Source organism: Excalfactoria chinensis, chromosome 24 (genome assembly GCF_039878825.1).
Source record: "Excalfactoria chinensis isolate bCotChi1 chromosome 24, bCotChi1.hap2, whole genome shotgun sequence".
Classification (NCBI taxonomy): domain Eukaryota; kingdom Metazoa; phylum Chordata; class Aves; order Galliformes; family Phasianidae; genus Excalfactoria; species Excalfactoria chinensis.
The window spans coordinates 2,970,377-2,989,466 of NC_092848.1; the positions used below are offsets into that span (position 1 = coordinate 2,970,377).

General features: G+C 50.3%; 1 protein-coding gene across 2 annotated transcripts in view; it reads left to right on the plus strand.

Moving 5' to 3' along the window:
• ASIC2 (acid sensing ion channel subunit 2) overlaps positions 1-19,090 on the plus strand; it is a 401,586-nt gene that overhangs the window by 311,317 nt on the left and 71,179 nt on the right. The window contains exon 1 of one of the 2 annotated variants that reach the window (XM_072356426.1): positions 16,426-16,984. The exons of the other annotated variant lie outside the window; for it this stretch is intronic. Within the exon in view, the coding sequence (XP_072212527.1) occupies positions 16,445-16,984 (540 nt within the window). The 5' untranslated portion in view covers positions 16,426-16,444. Of the gene's footprint in view, positions 1-16,425; positions 16,985-19,090 lie in introns of those variants that run through there. 2 annotated transcript variants of the gene reach the window in all.

Below are 19,090 nucleotides of genomic sequence, written 5' to 3' on the forward strand. Positions count from 1 at the left end.
CTATGCCCATCAACCACGTCCCCCAGTGAACAGAACACTACATCTTATACATCATCCCTACAGAACAGACACCCCCACCTACCTGGGCAACCTGTGCCAATGCATCACCACTCTTGAAGAAAACAAAGCTATTCTAATATCCAACATGAACCTCCCCTGGCGCAACATACGGCCATCACCTCTCATCCTATCTCTGTTTCATGGGAGAAGAGACTGACCCCCACCTCATCACAGCCTCCTTTCAGGGCTTTGTAGGAACTCTGTAGGAATTCATAGCCAATCCCTGTTTCTTGCATCAAGGAAGCTTATGGAATAGAAGCAGAAAGCCCCTTGAATTGCAGCCGTCTTTTCTACACCATCACTTTTTGGGACAGGGTTACTCTTCCAATCCAGGTGTTTTTAGCACATTAGCAACAAGCCCAAAAACATGTAATTAAAAGAAGAAAAAAATAAAACACCCCGGTGTTAAATTAATACGGACTACCTTATAATTAATTTATGATTAATGGGAACAACTGAGTTAAGATTCTTTAACGATAATTAAAAAGCAAATTGCAAGAAAAGAGAAGGGAGCGACTAAACGTAATTATAGTGTACATATATTGAGATCCCACGCTGCCTAGCAAAATAATGCATGTGTACTGAGCTAACTGCAGTGCCTCCAGCCCGTGTGTACCAGTGCAACCAGCAGGGCACGAGATTCCTCTGGCAGCTCTGCTGCTGTTGCATGGTTGTGCATCTGATCGTGGTTGCTGCTTGTACTGTTAAATAGAAACCAAAGCGTGGTGTGCATCCATAGTACAAAGCTGTGAAAAAAAAAAGGAGAGAAAAAAAAAAGAGGGATTTTATTAAAGCTGCAAAGTGACAGCGTTTGGGGTATGAGGAACATAAGATATGCTTTGGCTCAGCACTCTTCATTCATCATTTCCACTCTTCACTTCTCATGTGAGTGACGATGCTGTCTTTAATTTCATGATTTCACACTGCTTTCAGGAGTTCTTCTGTCTGCACTGCTCAAGGATGGACACAGCTCATCCAAGGGGAGAGTAGTTATTATACTTATTGCTTTGGCTCTGCTATTAGGCTCAGTGCTGCTCCCCAGCCCTCAGATGCGCCTTGAGGGGCAGGAAAGAGACTGCAACCCTCTGAATTGTTCTTACAGTTCTCACCAGCCTCATGTCCAGCATTTCACAAACATGGGGACATAGTGTGCAATGAGGTGACATCATTATCCCTGTAGGACTGTAGGAGATAAGAGCTGGAGGCAGAGAGCAGTTTGGAGCCACCTGAGATGGCCACCTTCTGATTCTGGGGGTGGTTTTGTGTTGCATTGTGTTGTGTTGCGTTGCATTGCGTTGCATTGCATTGTGTTGCGTTGCGTTGTGTTGTGTTGCATTGCGTTGCGTTGCATTGCGTTGCATTGTGTTGCGCTGTGTTGTGTTGTGTTGTGTGATGGATGCTCACCCTCCCTTGTGTTTGTCTCAGCCTCTTGCTTGCTGCATCCCTGTCCTGTCAGGAGAGATCTGTGTTCTTCAGTCTTGAGGATCCTGAGCTACATCTGCAGCACAAACAAAATCACTTACAAAGATGGAGCAATGACTCAAACAAGAAGGGCTGGAAGGGGTCAGTGTGAGCAAAGGCCAGAGGAAAGGCTGAGTTGGATGGAGGCCTGCGCAGCCCAACCTTGTGCCAGATGTAGTGGTTGGCAACCCTGTCCATGACAGGGGATTGGAACTAGATGATCTTTAAGGTCCCTTCCAACCCAAGACATTCTATGTTTCTGCAAACTGTCTCATGGGTGGAAAGAAACCTCTGGTGCTGCTCCAGGCTTTGCATTGGGTTGAACCTCAGTTAGGAACTTGAGCAAACCCCCTTTGCCTCTTTCAAGACCTTCCAGTTGGAAAAGAAACCAAACCTGCTTGGTGCTCACCTTCCCTTGCAAACCCCTTTCCTCTCCCCAGACCTGTGTGTGATCACCTGGATCCCTCTCAGCAACACGACCCCACTGCAATGGGAGAGGTGGGGAAAGCAGCAAGGAGAGCTGCTCCTTTCCCCTGCCACAGCAGCCCCAGATGACAAAGCATCACCCCTCATTCAGATTTGCAAATTACCACTTTCGGTGCCGCTGATCGCTTTGACAAATGACTAAAAGTGGCTGACATTTCAGCACAGGTCATTTGTTAGGAAAGGTGTCAATCCCCACTTCCTCCCTCCCGTGTTGTTGTTTTTTTTCTTGTTGTTATTTATATATATTTTGCTTTAGTGTTTCAGATCTTTGATTCATCGACTCAGACCACTCGAAGTACAGACAGCGGCAAGCATTGCATTTTAACAAGGCAAACAGAGCTGCTTTAGGAGTGGCCTCTTCTGAGAGGTTAATATTATAAATACGTCTTAAATGTCTAATACGTAATCAAACGCCATAAAAATGGAAATGTTATGAGTATTGAAACCCAGAGAACAAAAATCATTGCTCATTGCCACCAAAGAATTCAACTGTGAATACAAGCAGCAAACTTGCCTGGAGTCATATTCCTGGAAATTTCATTATGGAGTGAAAAAAAAAATGATTGGGCCATTTTCTCTAGCTTTTCTCTATAGCAGAACTGCTGCTAAGTGCAGAGCAAAGTCTTAACATCTGGATCTCAAACCCCACAGGTTTTTACAACCAGAAGTTGCAGGGTATCTCCTAGGGATGTGCTGCAACCTTCTTTCCATCTCTTTGCACCACAGGTGGCTTCTCTGCCCATAGAAACACAGCATGGTTGGGTAAGAAGGTGCACTAAAGCCCCCAGCTCCGCTACTGCTGTGAGCTGATTGCCCCCCACCGGAGCAAAAAGTCACTCTCCATCCTTTCTACAGTCTTCCTGTGAGTACTCGAAGGTCGCAATGAGATCTCCATAGAGCCTTCTGCTCCCCATGCTGAACACCTCAAAGTTCTCAGCAGGTCTCCATAGCGGAGGTGCCTCAGTCTCTGATCATCCTTAGGGCCTCCTCTTGCTCTGCTCCCAAAGCACCGCATCTCTCTCATGCTGTGGCCACCATAGGCTGCCCTTTAGCACCGGAAAAGGGTTTGGCATCAATCAGGAGCACGACAGGTCCCATCGAGGGGAAGAAAATCTGCCTTGTGGTGTGCATAAGTAATGAACTGTCAGTAGAGTGCAGGACAGAAGACGATAACCAGTGAAAGCATGATGTAGTGCCTAAGGAGTTGATTACTGCTTTGTGGGGGAGAGCTGCAGTCAGAATAACAGAGTTTCAAGATGATGGGCATCTGCTCCTGCTGTGCTTCCTTCTGATCGATGGCAGAGCACAGCTATGCCTTCATTTGTTCTCCTGCCCTGATAAAGAAACGTGACTGATGGATTGAGTGTTGGCACTGGGTTCTCCAACAAAGTGATGCCACATTGCTCATGAATCCTGTGGCAGCCCAAGGCTTCTCTGGGCAGAGCCCCAACCTAAGGGGATGTACTTGATGTGTCACTGTGGTACCCAACATGTTGATGGGGTACCCAATGTGTTCATGGGGTACCCAGAATGTCCATGTGATACCCAACATGTCCACGGGGTACTCAGTGTGTCCATGGAGACTACCCCACATGTCTGTGCAGTAACCAACAGGTCCATGGTATACCCAATACGACCATGTGGTACGCAGCACATCCATAGGGTACCCAAAATGTCCATGGTATGCATGGGGTACCCAATGTGTCCATGGGGTACCCCACATCTCAATGTGGTACCCAGCAGGTCCATGGTGTACTCAAGTGGTACCCAATACATCTGTAGGGTACCCAAAATGCTGATGGTGTACCCAGTGTGTCCAAGGAGTTCCCCACATGTCCATGAAGGATGCAACAGGTCCATGGGGTACCCACTGCGTCCATGTGGTACCCAACATATCCAGATTATCTCCTTAAACTGCCTGCTATTTTTTTGCTTGGCAGACCCAAGCAAGTAGTGGGTCTTGTTGTGGCCTGATCTGCCAAGCAGTGAGAGACTTTGTGCACTCCTTTATTAATTTATTAATTAATTGAGTTTTTGCTTTCTTCTTTCCAAGTCCTGCCTCTCTACACCACCCACAAGCATTTCTGCAGCAGCTCACAACGGTAACAAATAACTTAGACGCAGCAAGGAGTTCTAAACAAGACGAGTCAATCCTGACTTATTGTTACTATCTCCTAATAGTTCGCCTGGTATTACTCTGCAATTACTCAGTGAATCACGCTGGCAGTTTGCATGTTTGCTATTCCTGTGTACTGCTCCCATGCCTCATGTGCTCCTGTGCACAGGGATGCTGCCCATAGCTCGTGCCACCCTGAATCCCAGCACTGAGACAACACAGACACACTGTCTGTTTGGGTTTAGTAACAGCTCCTTATCTCTGTAAATAATTCCTTGCTAATTAAGCTCCAACTCGCTGGCAATTATTGCCCAGCCCTATGAATAATAGAATGGGGAGTAAATCCTTATTTTAATAAGCCCAAGAAATATTCAATTCAGCCACAGTGCACTAAATTGAACGAGCCCTTACCAAGTGTCTGAGAGGCTGAGCTCCGTTCCTGCAGGGATTGCTTTGTCACCATATTTCTATAGGGCACGACGTTTTTATTGTGTTGATGTGGAGTTTCTTGGGGCCGTTCCCAGTGCTTTGCTCTGGGAGTCCATTAGATTCAGATGCTGAAGGAAAGGGCTGCTTCCCTGATGCCCCCTGAAAGCCTCTGTTGTGTTGATAAAGCATGGAGTGTCCTGAGACACTCCTCTGTCTGAGCCTGTCCCTCACTTCTTTCGGTGACACTGGCTTGTTTCCCAAGCAAAGAGGGTTTTGCCTTGTAGGGCACATCACAGCAGGGCAGCACTTTGCTTCATGTTATTGCAACTGCTTTTTTTTCTTGCTACAATTCCCAAGCTGCTCTTCACCAAGTGCTACGAGGCACTGCTCTACAACTCCCAGCTGGATCTTACCCCTCCAGCTGCTAAGATACGTGACAGCTTTGGGCACACGTGCTGAGCATCCCCCTGGCTGCTGCCCTTTGCCAGTCCCTGGAGAAGCTGATAGCAAAGAGCTCTGGGGACATGGGTGGCATTTGAGAGCATTGCCTGCTCTCTGCCAGCTCTCCACCATCATTGCATCACCACCAGCCACATTCTTCCATATTTTTTGGTTCCTTGATGCTTTTCCTACATGCATACAAGCATCCTTTTTTTTTACTTCTTTTCTTTTGCGCCAGGTTTAACCTTGCTGCCTTGTCAGAGGGCTTTGCTGCGGTTGTTTAACAGCTCAACCAGAACGACCCAGCAGTGCCCTGCTAATTGCACGCACTTTTCTTGGATAATTGGGTCTGCTCTGACGTCACTCTGAGCTCCTGCTTGGCCGTGCTGTGGAGGCAGTGCTTTGTGCATGGTGTAAACCACTTGGCTTCAGCATCCCTGAGCTTCTCACCCCAATGTAATTGGGAAAGCAGTGTGCTCAGTGCCATTATTCAAAGCCATTGGTGATCCATGCTCTGCTCTGGGCACTCCCTGCAGAACCAGGGCCAGAACACTCTGCTCTCTGAGCTACAGTTCCCCCTTAACCAGCACCAGCAAAGCTGCAAGGAGGTCCAACTTGAGCCATGCCGTGGCAAACCCACATCTCACCACTGTCCCAGGCTCAATACCTTGCACGCCATCCCCATTCCCTGCCCAAACCAGCCCTTCTTTCTTTGACAGCACAACCCCATGTAAAATGATGCAACTGCGAGTCCGCAGCCAATTTTATCAGCAGCAAAATCAGTGCACGGTGGGAAGCAGCTCGCTTTCAAGACAGACAGAACCTTGCAGTGTTTGATCTTGCTGTCTCGTTTCCTGGTAGCAGCACTGCCTTCTCTTCCCATTGTGGACCAGGAAGTACCAATCTAGCCCATGCCAGTCACAGTTCTCAGCAGGGGTTTCTCATTGAAAGCAGCATGCGTGCAAACACGATAGTTATATAAAAGCTCACGTTTTAGGAGACTTCCATCTATTTATTTAAGACGTTTCAAGTAGGAAGTACTTGGGGAGATAATGATTATTTATGACCACGTGTCGTCCCTTCTTCAAACACTGAGGGACTCTAACCAAACACAGGAAACATCAGGCAAACAAGAAAATGACAAAGAGTTGGAAGCAGAGGAAATCTTTGATTTCCATGCATCTCGTTCCCACCTCCTGCAGCTGACAGCTCCTGGATGCGCTCAGTGCATCCAGCTCACAAGAGCCCGAAGCAATGCTGCTGCCATTGCATTGGTGCCTGCAGACACACTGATCCCAAAGCCAAGTGTTTCTAACAGTAATTCCAGCATGGAACAGTGCTTTCCTGTCCAGCCCTGCCTGTTCTCCTCCTCCCTCAGCAGTGCCAGACTTCTTGTTGATGCCCAATGTGAGGATGGAGCTCTGGGCTGCAGAATGTCCAGTCCACCCTTGGGGTCTTGGGGTGCTTAGGCTTGGGTTGAGCTGTGATTTGATGTCTGACTTTTAATAGGGTTAGATTCCTACTACTGCTCAGAAGCAGAAATCAGGTGGTCCCCCCTGCATCATGCAATTGGAAATGAGACCAAAAACCCCTTTGGATGATTTCAGCACTTGCATTTCCACATTGCTCTGCAGGCCTCACAGCCTCTCTTGTCCCAGATTGCCTCAGCCATCCAGCACAGCATGGTAGGCAGCAAGTTGTTAATTCCCAGACAACCTCATCTCCTTCTGGCAAGGTTCTGCTTTCGGGTTCATCCTGGAAAATGATTAAAAATGCATTGTGACTTGCCCAGCCTTTCTTCATATCGCTCATCTGACTGGTTTAGCATCTGTAGAACACCCTTGAAAGCTGCAGATTTATCTGGTTTAGCAGTAGGTGAATTGCAGCCTGAGCTTGCATTGTTTTCTTAACAAACAAGGGAATTTGCTCAGGGTATCACCCTTAAGGTGACCAATGTTTGTGACATAGCAAGGGATTACAATTACAAAAGCAAGCACAGAGTGTGTACATAGAGCTCCTGGTGGATCTGGGGAGGTATAGGATGTATCTGCCTGGATAGGGAAGCTCCAAGTTATTCTGGTAGTTGGTTCCATCCTTTCTGGATGCACAAAGCTGTTACTCACCATAGCAGCTCCAAGCCATGTGCTCAGCTGCATTTCTGCAGCAGTGTGGGTGCAGGCCCCTAAGGGGTCACCTGTGGGCACTGCTGCAGCATGACCTGCTCTGCTTGCAGCAGATTCAATATGGCTGAAAGCTTTGGGATTGCTCTGGATGCTGGCTGAGTTCTGAGTAAGCAGCTCCTTGGCATTTCCCAGAAATTCATTGCTATGTACCCTTATATAATATCAACTTTAAAGGACACAGGTCTTTATAATGCTTGCACAGTGTAGCTGATACTGGGTTATTCATAAGCTCTCCATTTGCAGTTGTGCCTGTGAATCCTTTGCCAAACTGTGCAACATGAATTGTGAGCGTGGAGACAGCTGTGTTCACTCCTAGGAGGTGACTGAAATCACACTGATCGTGACATCACAGAATCCTGGACTCATGGAATCATAAAGTCATAGCATCGTGGCATATGGATCACAGGATCATAGCTTCATGGATTGAGTTGGGTTGGAAGGGGCCCTCATGCATGTCCATATGTGCTGTGCCACAACCTGAGCAGCCCTCAGGGAAAGCTGTGCAGTACAAAGAAGTGCAGTGTGCATTGTGTTTCCTGTATTACCACCAAGCCAGGTTTGCTTTTGCTGCTGCTTGGCTCAGGGATGCCCCACTTGGATAAGCAGCGTAATGTTGTTCTGTAAGGGCAGAAGCAGGGAGTGGGATGGCTTCACCCTTTCCAATATCCTATCTGTAGTCACAACATGCTCCTAGGGAGAAGGATAAGAACAGGGGGAGGGCAGAACACTGCTTCCCCAAAGACTCTGCTCATCTCCATCAGTCTATTGAAGGCAGAGGTGGTATTCAATATTAATAACCATTTTTCCCCAGTAGCACAGTGTTACTCTGCCTCCACCCCAGGTTGAGCTCTCCAAGCACAGGATGCCCATTCTCCCCCTCAGTTGGCTCCAACTTCAGTATTATCAGCCTTTTCCAAAGGTCAGCATCAGGCGTTTGCCATCATCACAGAGCAGCACCGCAAAGCTTCATCCAGAAGAGCAGGATAAAAAGAAAATGAAATGGAAATAGTGATTATTTGCTTTGCGCAATTATTCTGGGAACGGTGCCCTGGGGACTCACTGTATAATGCAATGTCAATGAACCTGACAAAAAAAATAACCCGTTGCCATGAAAAAAGAAACCACTCAAAGGAAGACGCTCGAGGAGTCTTAGCAGCCACATGAAAATGTCTCATCTCAATCCCTTCCCATCCCTTTTGGAGCTTCACATCTCCATCTGCATGGGCTGAACATGGAATGCGTGAGGATGCTGCATCAGCACTTAGGGATGGTGAGGACATTCAGCCCTCCTGCTCTTCCTCTGGAAGGTTTGGATCTTGCTTTGTAAGCTGGAAGATTCCAGCAGTTTCTTCCTGCTTTGCTGCCATCACTTTTCCTTGCACCAAAATGTCAATCCTGGAGGAGGGAAAAAGGAAGATGGGGGCTGGGATTTTAAAGCCAGGTCCATTGGCAGAAGAGAAATTGCTTCCTAGGACAGTCTTGTTTATGAGATGGATGGTGAAATTAAAGCAGTTCACGCAGCTCAGGAGGAATTCACTGACTGCTCCAGAGGAGGACACACAGCAGCTCTGTGTTTTCTTCTGGACGTGTTTGGTAAGTTCCTTTCCAATCCAAACCATGATCCACCAAACCACGCTCGCCCAGCCCCATCTGATGGCTTCAGGACAAGTTTCAGGAACACAAATGTGTGCGACATTAAAGGAGATTGCCATACAGAGGGGGGGGAAAAAAGGAAAACCAAAACCAGGAATCTTCACCTTTGTGAATTCCTGGAGCAAAAAGGGTTCATCTTGGAGGGGTAAGAAAACTGACCCAGAAAAAGCACTGAAGCTGTTTCTTTATGTGAAGTGAATTCTGACAATGTCTTTTCATGTCAAGGCAGAATCAGCCCCGGGAGGAACTTTCTGCTGTGGTTTTATGTCTTTGGGGCTTCTCCTGTCATAGAGCTCCCTTTGGTTTAGCATCCTGTGGGACTCTATTGAAGAAGAAAAGAAGGAGGTATGAACAGCACAGAACTGGGTGCTGGAGTGCAGCTCAATGCTCAGAGCCCTGAGAGCACAGCAGGGCTGTTGGAAGCTCCCATCTCCCATTCACCCCCATCCCTCCAGCTCAGTGCAAGGGTGGGAACTCAAACTTCAGAGTGAACACAGACTTCAAAGTTTCCCAGCAGTGCCTTTTCTTTTTTTTCCACTTAAATCAAAGTCATCACAAAATTATATAACTGCAAAAAAAGCATCACCGGGGAAATAAAATAAGATAAAATAAAATAACCTCAGAGATGGCTCTTCTATTTTATCAAACCTTTTCTCCATTAGTCTGCCCACGCAACTGCTGTCACCCATTAGCTGCCAGAGAGACGTCGCATGGATCCCTTCTGCCTGGAGCTGTGCAGGTAGCGCTCACCTGTCCCCCAGGGAAAGGATGGAGGACACTGTTGGGATCATCATGGCCAAAGCATAGCAAAGAACTGAGAGCCCAGGTGTACAAAAGCAATACAGGAACAGCAGTTTGCAGTCGGGAGAGTTTGCAGGCAGCTGTGGTTTCCTCCTCTGGGGAGTCACTGCACTGAAATTCCTGCTGAGTTTGCAAGGAGTTGGAGCAGCTTCAGGGCCATCAAAATGTTTCTGAATGGGAATTCAGTTTTCGTGTTCAGGTGCAGCAATGGGAAGCTTTTCATCCTATAGAAAGGGGTCATTTTCTTGGGGAAATGCCCCCTGATACCTGTTGACACCGGGTGGCTTTTCTGCCATGCCAGCTGCCGCACCCTGGGATTGGATTGACTCCAGTGCTTCAGGAACAGCCAGGTCACAGCTGAGCTGCTGGAGCTTTGCCCTCTGCAGCTTCCAGATGCATCCCTCAGGTAGAGCAACATATTTTGTAATAATTGCTTGTATTGATTTCTTCCAATGTGACCCCTGCTCTCAGCTAGAAGCACACAGGGAGGGTTTACATGCATTCCCAGAACACAGGCACCAGCCACGAGCACTCCTTCCTGGTCCCCAAGGCAAGCAAAGAGATCTGGAGACTCTTAGGGACTCGGATCCCAGCTGTGTGACCAGTCCAAGATCAAACTGCTTAGTTTTCCAGTGGAAAATTGCAGCAAATAGAGCAGATGCCAAAGCAGGAGGAATGGCTGTGCTGCTCCTTGCAAGAGGTGACTGTACGCTTGGGGCTGGTCTCTGAAGATCTGCTCCTGTTGCAATGTCTTTTCCCCCCTTCCCTTACTGATGCCATAAGGCTTTGACATCCCTTTGGCCTTGGCTTAGGGTTTGGAACAGCATCAACAGGTTTAAGGGGAAGAAGAGCTACTTCCAGCCTGGCTCCCAGAAGAGTCTTCAAACACATCAGCAAGACAAAGAATAAATATTAACTTAAGAAATTGCTCCCTGGAATTGATACAGAAGCAAAACTCCCTGGGAGAGATATAATTTTCAGTCCCCTTCAGCATCTAAACACAGAGCAGCTCTCTGTGTGTTTGCTAGATCCTGTGCATTTAACCTGAGCAAAAGGGGTTCAGTGGAGGGGGGGGAAGAGGGTGGAGAGAAGGCAGCAGCAGGTTTTCTCTCCAGACTGAAGGGGTGACATGAAATATTCACCATGATCTTTCAGTGAGCCCATCCCTGCCCTGGATCAGGCTCTGCAATGCCTCCGTTCAGCCCATTTCCACTGGAGGCCCCAGGCTGCATTCCTCCAGGTGCTTGGGGTAGGAGCTGATGGCAGACGAACCTCAAGGATGGACTCCACAATCACTTCTGGCACTCCAGGCTCGTGGCCAGGGCTACCACCCCAATACATTGGAGCTGAGATGTCCCTCCCATGTACAGCCCTATAACATCCCTCTGCCACATCTGAAGGCTGAAATCCACACGGATCCTCTCATCACTCACAGCTCCACACCAAAGCAGATTTCAGTAGCAAGTCAAGCTTCGTGCTTGGGTTTTTTTTTTCCTGTCCTTCCCCCCCTCCCTCGATTCTTCTTTAATTAAGCCTCTCCTGCGGCGGTGCTCATGGAGCACTGAAAAGCTGTGATTAAACACCCGAGCAAAGCGGCAACGGCGACGCTCCTGTGCTTCACAGCCCATCAGGAACAAAGACGGCAGCTCCGTAGCAGGAGCTCGCCCAGCAAATCGGCTCCAAGGAAACTCCAGCCCTTTATAGACCAAGAAAATAATAATAATAATAATAATAATAATAAAATAGAATGGAGAAAAAGAAAAGTCAACAGAAATACACACTGCTGTGTGAAAAAGCATCCCCAAGGCTCAAAGTTCAGGGACACAAGCTCCCTCTTTCCAGAAAGGAGATAATATTCCATTTTCTTTTGCATCCTCCCGAATGCATCTCATGCATCTTCCTCCTCCTGCAGCCCTGCAGGGCTTCCTGGTGAAGGCGTCGCTTTCTGCTCTCTCCTCTCTGTGTTTCGTGTTGCATCGAATGGACCCCGAAATACATCCAGCAGGGATGTGGGGAAGCATCCCAGACACTCAAGCATTGGATGCCCATGTCCATTTCTCAGTGTTTTGCAGTGGTTGGGCTGAAACTTTGCAACCCAGAGGTGGAGGGGGAGGCTCCTGTTTGTCCCTGGTCAGCTGGGAAGTGACCACAGGGCCACCAAAATGCACAGAGGGCACTGCAGCAGGATGAGTGCCCAACGCCGACGGCACTTTTCTTAGCGCCAACAAAAAGAAAAGGAGCCCGTTGGTGTTCAGAGGCTGTGAGATCTTGGATATGGGATTTGCTCAGAAGGATTCGTGTTATAATTAGTTCTGAAGGAAGCCAGAGGTATTTCCATTTGTTTCACTCCCTCTTTTCTTCAGTAGTGAAGTGGAAAACAGAGGGGGGGGGGGGGGGGGGGGGGAATGTGAGATAGCTGGGAGGATGCCAGCTGAGGAGTTTAGACAGATTAAAATCATTCCTTCTTTCCACCTGCAGAAGAAATCTGCACGTGTACACACAGACACAGGGTTTACATTCTTCCTGTTCTGCTACTTACATGAATTAACTTCCATGAATAACAGTTGTGTTGGAAGTGCCCATTTAACTTGGAGAACACAGGACAGCCCTATAACGCATGGCATTGTGCAGGACCTTTGGAAATGCATTTCCAAATGGATTTGAAGCCCATCGCCAGCTGTGGGGCTCAGCATCCCCTCCAAAAACATGGGCAGAAGGAGCTCAGTACATCCTTCCATTGCACCAGCTGCTGTAAGGCCAATGTGACACCTCTGTAGGGCAGACCCAGTTATGTCCCCATGCCAGCAGGTCTGTGCCACCTCCTAAAGTCTTTCTAATTAATCCTTAGCAGCTTCCCGTCATCTAGAAAATCCCACTTCTATCTACTTTTTTTGACAGCATAATCCCTGAAAGAAATGCAGCATCATTGCTCTCTTGGGCAATTAATTCATTTCTCGTGGGTTTTGAGTTTGGTGCCTTTTTGTTTTTAGGGTTTTTAGATTATTATTATGTACGCACAGAAGGCGTAGAAAATGAGATATCAGAGTATTTCCATATTTCTGAATCTGAAAGCAGTTGTAAATTCAAGCAGTTTTACTACTCTACTCGTGCCATAATGCGGATGAAGAAAGAGCTTACTGACGTCCTATTTATGTGCCTTCGATGTTTTATTATGGATCAAATATCTTACCTCCCCCTGATTAAACCATGCCCAGACCCATAACACTGCAAAGCCCCCCAGAACCCCTACAGCAAACCTAGGGCTTCACCTAGTTCTGCTCTGAGCATCCTCAATTAATACAGAGAATCTCATAGCTGGCAGCTCAATGATTTGCTTGCAAAGCAAGAAAACAAAACATCATACCAAAGAAAATGAAACCAGTTGGAAATGAGAACAACAGTTTTGGGGTTGGTGGCACCATGATGGTGGCTTCCCAGAGCTGTGCTGGTCTCAGATAGCACTGGATTGGGTTTGTTGTATGCTACGGGATTTGAGGCAGCAGTAATAGAATTAACTCAGAGATGGCAGCTTCCATGGAAACCCCTATTTCCAAGTGTTTTATGGCTTTCTCATAACGTGGTGGCTTCAGCAGGAAATTTTTTTGCTGCAGCAGCAGCAGTTAGGCAAAGCAGCACATTATTCTGTGCTTAAGGAACATAAGAGCATGATCTTATTTTGACACACCAAGCCGGTCCATCAAACCTGCCCCATGGTGCCCAGCTGTGCTTGGCCTGTTCCACACTCAGTGGTGCCCAGCTGTGTGCAGTCTGTTCCATCCAGCTGTGCCAAGATGTGCCCAGCCTCTTGCATCCATCAGGCCAGCTGTGCTCGGCCCCTTCCATCCAGCTGTGTGCAGATGTGTGCAGCTGTGCTTGGCCTTTCCCATCCAGTGGTGCCCAGATGTGCACAGCTTCTCCCACCCAGCTGTGCCCAGCTGTGCATGGCCTCTTTCATCCAGTGATCCCCAGATGTGCTCAATGTCTTCCATCTCACTGTATATATCTGGGCACAGCTTCTTCCACCCAGTAGTGCCCAGATGTGCACAGCTTCTTCCATCCAGCTGTGCCCAGCTGTGCCCAGCCTCATTCTCCCTGGGGGCTGCAGGGCTCTGGGTATGGTTTTGTTGGTTTTCCCTTTTGCCAGGGCAAAGCATTTGGGCTGGAGCTTTCCTTCCTTTTGCTCCCATATGAGATTAAATGAAATCACAACACTCAGAAAGTTCAGGTGGAAGAAAGCATTGAGATTTACTTTTCAGGGGCTCTTCAAGCTTTTCTTTAATCTTTTTTTTGTCTTAACTCGAGTTGATGTTTGAAATGAAAATGAAGTTTCAAAAGAAGGAAATGCTTTCAGTTCCAAAAAATGTCAGACTATTCGTCTGTTGTGTATCTTCTGAGGACACGCAACTTATGTCCCAAGGGAGAATGATGGGATTCACCTGAAATGGATGTTTGAATTCCTTCAATGTCATTTTGCTTCCACCCAAACTGTGGTTTCCAGCGGATGTCTTTTCTAACCTTAGTGATGCTATGATTCTCTCCTTCCATGCATGGAGCCCAATGGGCTTTTGAAGCCGCTCTGGAGGAGTCAAGAGCCAAGACTCACACAGGAGTGACTTGGGAATGGGAAAATAAATGGAAACGATTTCCAGTGGATGGGCATTGAAGAGGAGGGAATGCTGTGCCATGGCAGCTGATGGAGGCTTTGCCTTTTGTGGTCAGGTTTTGACTTGAGAAAGTTTTCACGAGGAGAACAACTGCAGGATAACAGCAATGCTGGAGCAGGAGGGGTCATTTGATGATGTTTATAACCCAGCACTTTTTTTTTCTTTCTCCTTAGGTTTGTGTCAATATATCATGGAAATAACAATCTCAGGCTGCCTCATAGCAAAGCTATTCGGATCGTTATTACCCTGTGAGTGAGCCAAGGGGAAGAACTCCCACTGATTCCAACAGGCGGGGGTGGGGGGGAAAGCTGAGATGCGGGCTGAGATGCTTAACGGGAGCCACTCGATAGCACGTTATTACAAACGTGCTAACTGCTGGCCTTGTTTCATTTCGTTTAAGAAAGGTCACGGCCACCTTCCCAGGTCTGAAAGGGATTTCGGATTGATGGGAAGTGGTTAAGTGAAAAAAATAAGAAGGTAAAAACTGTAAAGCGTGGACAGGAGCACAGTGTGAACTGAGGCACCGCAAACCACTCCGGCTGGAAAACTGAGCCTGTGGTTGCATACTTGTGCAAATCCTTGCTGCAGCAACCCCAGCGTGGGGTCTCCCCAAAACGGTTTCCCTCCATGGTCTTAGAGCTGAAAGCCGGGTTTTCTTTGGGGTAAGGGGAGGAGAGGGTTTGCAGCTCTTGCCACAGAGGGAAGAAACTCTGCGAGAGAGGCTGGAGGCAGCCAGGCTCTAACGGCACCATCTATCGGGTAAAAATGCACAGCAGATCAAAACGCACATGGCAAATGAATGGAAAGCAGAAATATCAGAGGGGATTCGAAGCAGTTATCGCCACTTAGAGCTTAATTGGACACAATGATAGGAACGCTTCTTAGTACTATTCTAAATCAAAATGAAGGTAACACTGAGCTGCTATTCAGAGATCCGAGCTAAGCAAACCTACTGAGGTGCCAATGTGTATCACAAGTATTTCTTTCTCCCCAGGGTATCGGGGAAAGCGGTTTTGCGTGTGTGTCCGGGCAAGATGCGGTGCGAAAAGAGCCCGCTGTCCCCCACACAGCTCTTGTAAACGAGTACCGGGGCTCGAGGAGGTGATGGGGAGGGGATGCTTTGGGGCTGCGTTTTTCCATGTATTGGTGGAACAGACAGCACTTGGCTACAAAGCTGCGAGCTTCGCCTGCGCTTCCAAAGGCTGTACCGGTGTCGGTACGATCGTGTTTTCCCCCGGGGCAGCTGAAAACCAGAAAAACAAACTCCGGTTGAAAGAGGAGGGAGGGAGGGAGGTACCCCGCAATCCCACCTCCACGCGCAGAGCCCGGCGGGTCCCGAGAGCTGCCGGTGGAGTCGCGCTCCCCCCGCTCGGCCGTGAATAAAGCCGGGGAGGAGGAGGGGGCTCCGGCGGGTGGCGGGGCCGAGCGGTGCTCCGTCCCTCCCCCCCCTCCCTCCGCCTCCCCAGCGCGGCTGGCGCCGAGCGGCGCGGCTGCCGCCACCGCAGCCGGGACACGAACCGCGGGGAAGCGTCGCCTTTCTCTCTCTCCCTCCCTCTTCATCATCCGCCCAGCGGAGCGCGGACGGCTTTTCCCTGGGAGAACGGGCATGAGAACGGCGTGGGGTCGGCATTGAGCACGGAGCGGGGCTGGGACCGGGATCGGGACCGGAGGGAGCGGTAGCGGCAGCGCTCTCCCCGAGGCTCGGAGCCGCGGCCGGTCACGGAACGCGGAGCTGGGAGGTGCCGGAGAGCGGAGCCGATCGCGGAGCTGATCGCGGAGCTCGGAGGTCCCGCGGGCGGAGCGGCAGCAGGAGCGCAGCCAGCAGCGGGCCATGCCGGCTCGGCACCGCCGCGTGTGAGCGGCTCCCCCGGCCGAGCGGCAGCCTCGCCGAGCCGCGGGGGTGCGGTCGCGGCGGGGAGGAGGCGGCGGCGGCGGCATCACCACCGGCAGCACCAGCAGCGGCGGCGGGGCCCGGCATGCAGCTCTCCCCGAGCACCGCGAGCTCGGGGCCGGTGCGGCGGGCCGACCGCTGCGGCTCCCCCCGCCGCTCGGGGCCGCTGCGGGCCGCGGCGCGGGGGCCGGGCATGGCGCGGGGCTGCTCGCATTGAGCCCGCGGCGGCGGCGTTGGAGGGGAGCGGCGGGGAGCGCCCATGGCGCGGGGCCGCCGGGTGCCGGCGCTGCGCACGCGGCTGCACGGGCTGCGGCACATGTGCTCGCGGCGGGCGGCGCTGCCGCGGCGGGCGCTGTGGGTGCTCGCCTTTTGCACGGCGCTGGGTCTGCTGCTCTCCTGGTCCTCCAACCGCCTGCTGCACTGGCTCTCCTTCCCTTCGCACACGCAGGTGCGCACCGAGTGGAGCCGGCAGTTGGCTTTCCCCGCCGTTACCCTGTGTAACAACAACCCGCTGCGTTTCCCCCGCCTCTCCAAGGGGGATTTGTACTACGCGGGGCATTGGTTGGGGTTGCTGCTGCCCAACCGAACCGCCCGGCCGTTGCTCACCGAGCTGCTGCGCGGCGACGAGGCGCGGTTGCGGTGGTTCGCCAAGCTGGCCGATTTCCGTCTCTTCCTGCCGCCCCGTCACTACGAGGGCATCAGCGCCGACTTCATGGACCGCCTGGGCCATCAGCTGGAGGACATGCTGCTCTCCTGCAAGTACCGCGGCGAGCTCTGCGGGCCCCACAACTTCTCCGCGGTGAGTGAGTCCCGGGACCCCTCCATCCCCTCAGCCCCCATCCCTGCGCTCCATGGGGAGCGCTTCATCCACGTGCGCGTCTTTATCCCGCGGTATCCGCGTTTCCTGCACGCTTTGCGTGTTTTTCTCACGATGTGCGTCTCTTCCCCACACCTTGTGTGTGTTTTTTTCCCTCCTATCTGAGTGTTTTCCCTCCTATCTGCGTGTTTTCCTCACGATGTGTGCGTTTTTTTTTCCCGTACTTTGCACGTCGCGGCTGGTCCGTTTTGGAGGGGGGGGGTGCGTGGAGGTCACAGACACCATTTGCGGGCATTGCAGCAGCGTGGGACACGAGCTGTGAGTGGGGTGGGTGGGACGGCGGTTCTCAGTGTTGGAGGGCAGCGTTTCAAACGCCAAATGGCAGCGGTGGCCACGAAGTTCCCATTGCAGAGCACTCAGTTTTCTCCCCAGCAGATGACAACCGTTTCCCTCAATGCTTCTCTCTCTCTTCTCCGGAGCAGAACTGATGCTTTCTGTTCTAAAGGCTACCTCAGGCCATCAGCAGTGGGAAGTGGTGGCTCACACTCGCTGCTGCTATTTTTAATTGGGGGGGAAAAAAAAAGAAGAAGAAAATAAGACACCAAAAACCGAACAAACCAACATTGCTGCCATTTGAGGGACTTTGTGATGTTTTCCCCTGTTGCTTCCAGCATTGTGGCATCTCGATTCTTTCCATCCCCAGCTGCAAAGCAGAGTTTCCTCAGGTGAACTCTGCAGGCTGAGGATCAGTTGAGCTCCCTGATGTGAGGAGAGCTGGTAGGTTGTTCCCCCTCCATCCAGAGCAGCCTTTGCCTGCTGGGTGCCAAATGAATCCCTTCTGGGTCAGCAGAACTGCACCCTGCAGCTGCATGCTGTTGCACAGTGTGCTTTGCTTTGCAAATAATGAGCTGCTGTAGCAGGAGTCTGCATGTGGGCTCTGCTGTGGAGTCAAGCCCCTGAAGTTAAGGGTGTGCTTTGCAAGCCATCACCGGTGTATCCCTGCTTAAATAACCCCTGTTGGACCCTTTGCTAGATAGAGTGCAGTTAGAGGAGGTGGAGGGTTGCAGTAGGTCTAAATGAGAGCTCAGAGTGGAGTCTTAAATGAGCTCCGTTGGTGGCAGCTGGATGTTTATTGTGTTGGAATGTAGTGCTGGGTTATTCTCTTCTTCCTGTCTCTGTAGATAGACGGGAGAGTGGGAGATGTGCTGTGCTTGCTGCTGGTAGTGAGGCTGCTGTCAGCAGGGAGAGGAGTTCTGAGCTGCTGCTGCTGCTCCTCACCCAGGAGAGGAGCTGAATTCCCACTCTGTGAGACACAGCACACCAAATCAAAGAGGTCCCTTTGGAGCTGCCCCAACAACCTGGAGGCTGCTGAGATGTGGAGGGAGGACAGATAATCCTCTGGGATGGAGGACACAGGGCTGCTGTTAGCAGATGCTGCTGCAAAAGTCATGCAGCAAGGGGTGATGTGGGAGCTCCAGGTGTGACTTTCACTGGGTAAAAAACCCCAAAGCCCCAAACCAAGGTGGTTTGGAACAAAAAGATCTTCCCTTAGATCCGAAGCAGAAGGAAGCAAGCTCTGCATGAGAGCTGCTTCTCTTTCCTTTCCAGCTCTGTACGTCTCACACACGAGGTCACCACCTCTCCTTTCAAACCTCACTTGGTGTGATGCTGGAGTGCTGTGGCGACTGAGCTTCTACAGCACTAAAAGGAAAGGATTGCATTGAGGATGAGTGCAGCAAAAGCACTGTGTGTAGCCATGATGGCACTTCTTTTTTTCCCCCAATATATGCTCCTGTGGTGTGGGTTGCAGTGATTTGTGGAACTCACTGCTATGGGACGGGTGAGAAGAACAGTTGAGTTGGGCAAATTGAGTTTATTGATGGTTAAAATCATTTAGTTGGTCACGCTGAGGCTGTATGTGAGTGCTTGGTTTTTGTTCTACCTGTTGGCTTTTGTCACCCATGCGGAGTGTTTAAAGGCATCAGTATGTGTAAGGTGAGCTGGGATCTCATGCCTTGGGGTCAGGGTGTTCAGTTCTCCTATTTCCACGAGCCGGACTTGGAAGCCCAGCCATAATACACAGTGATG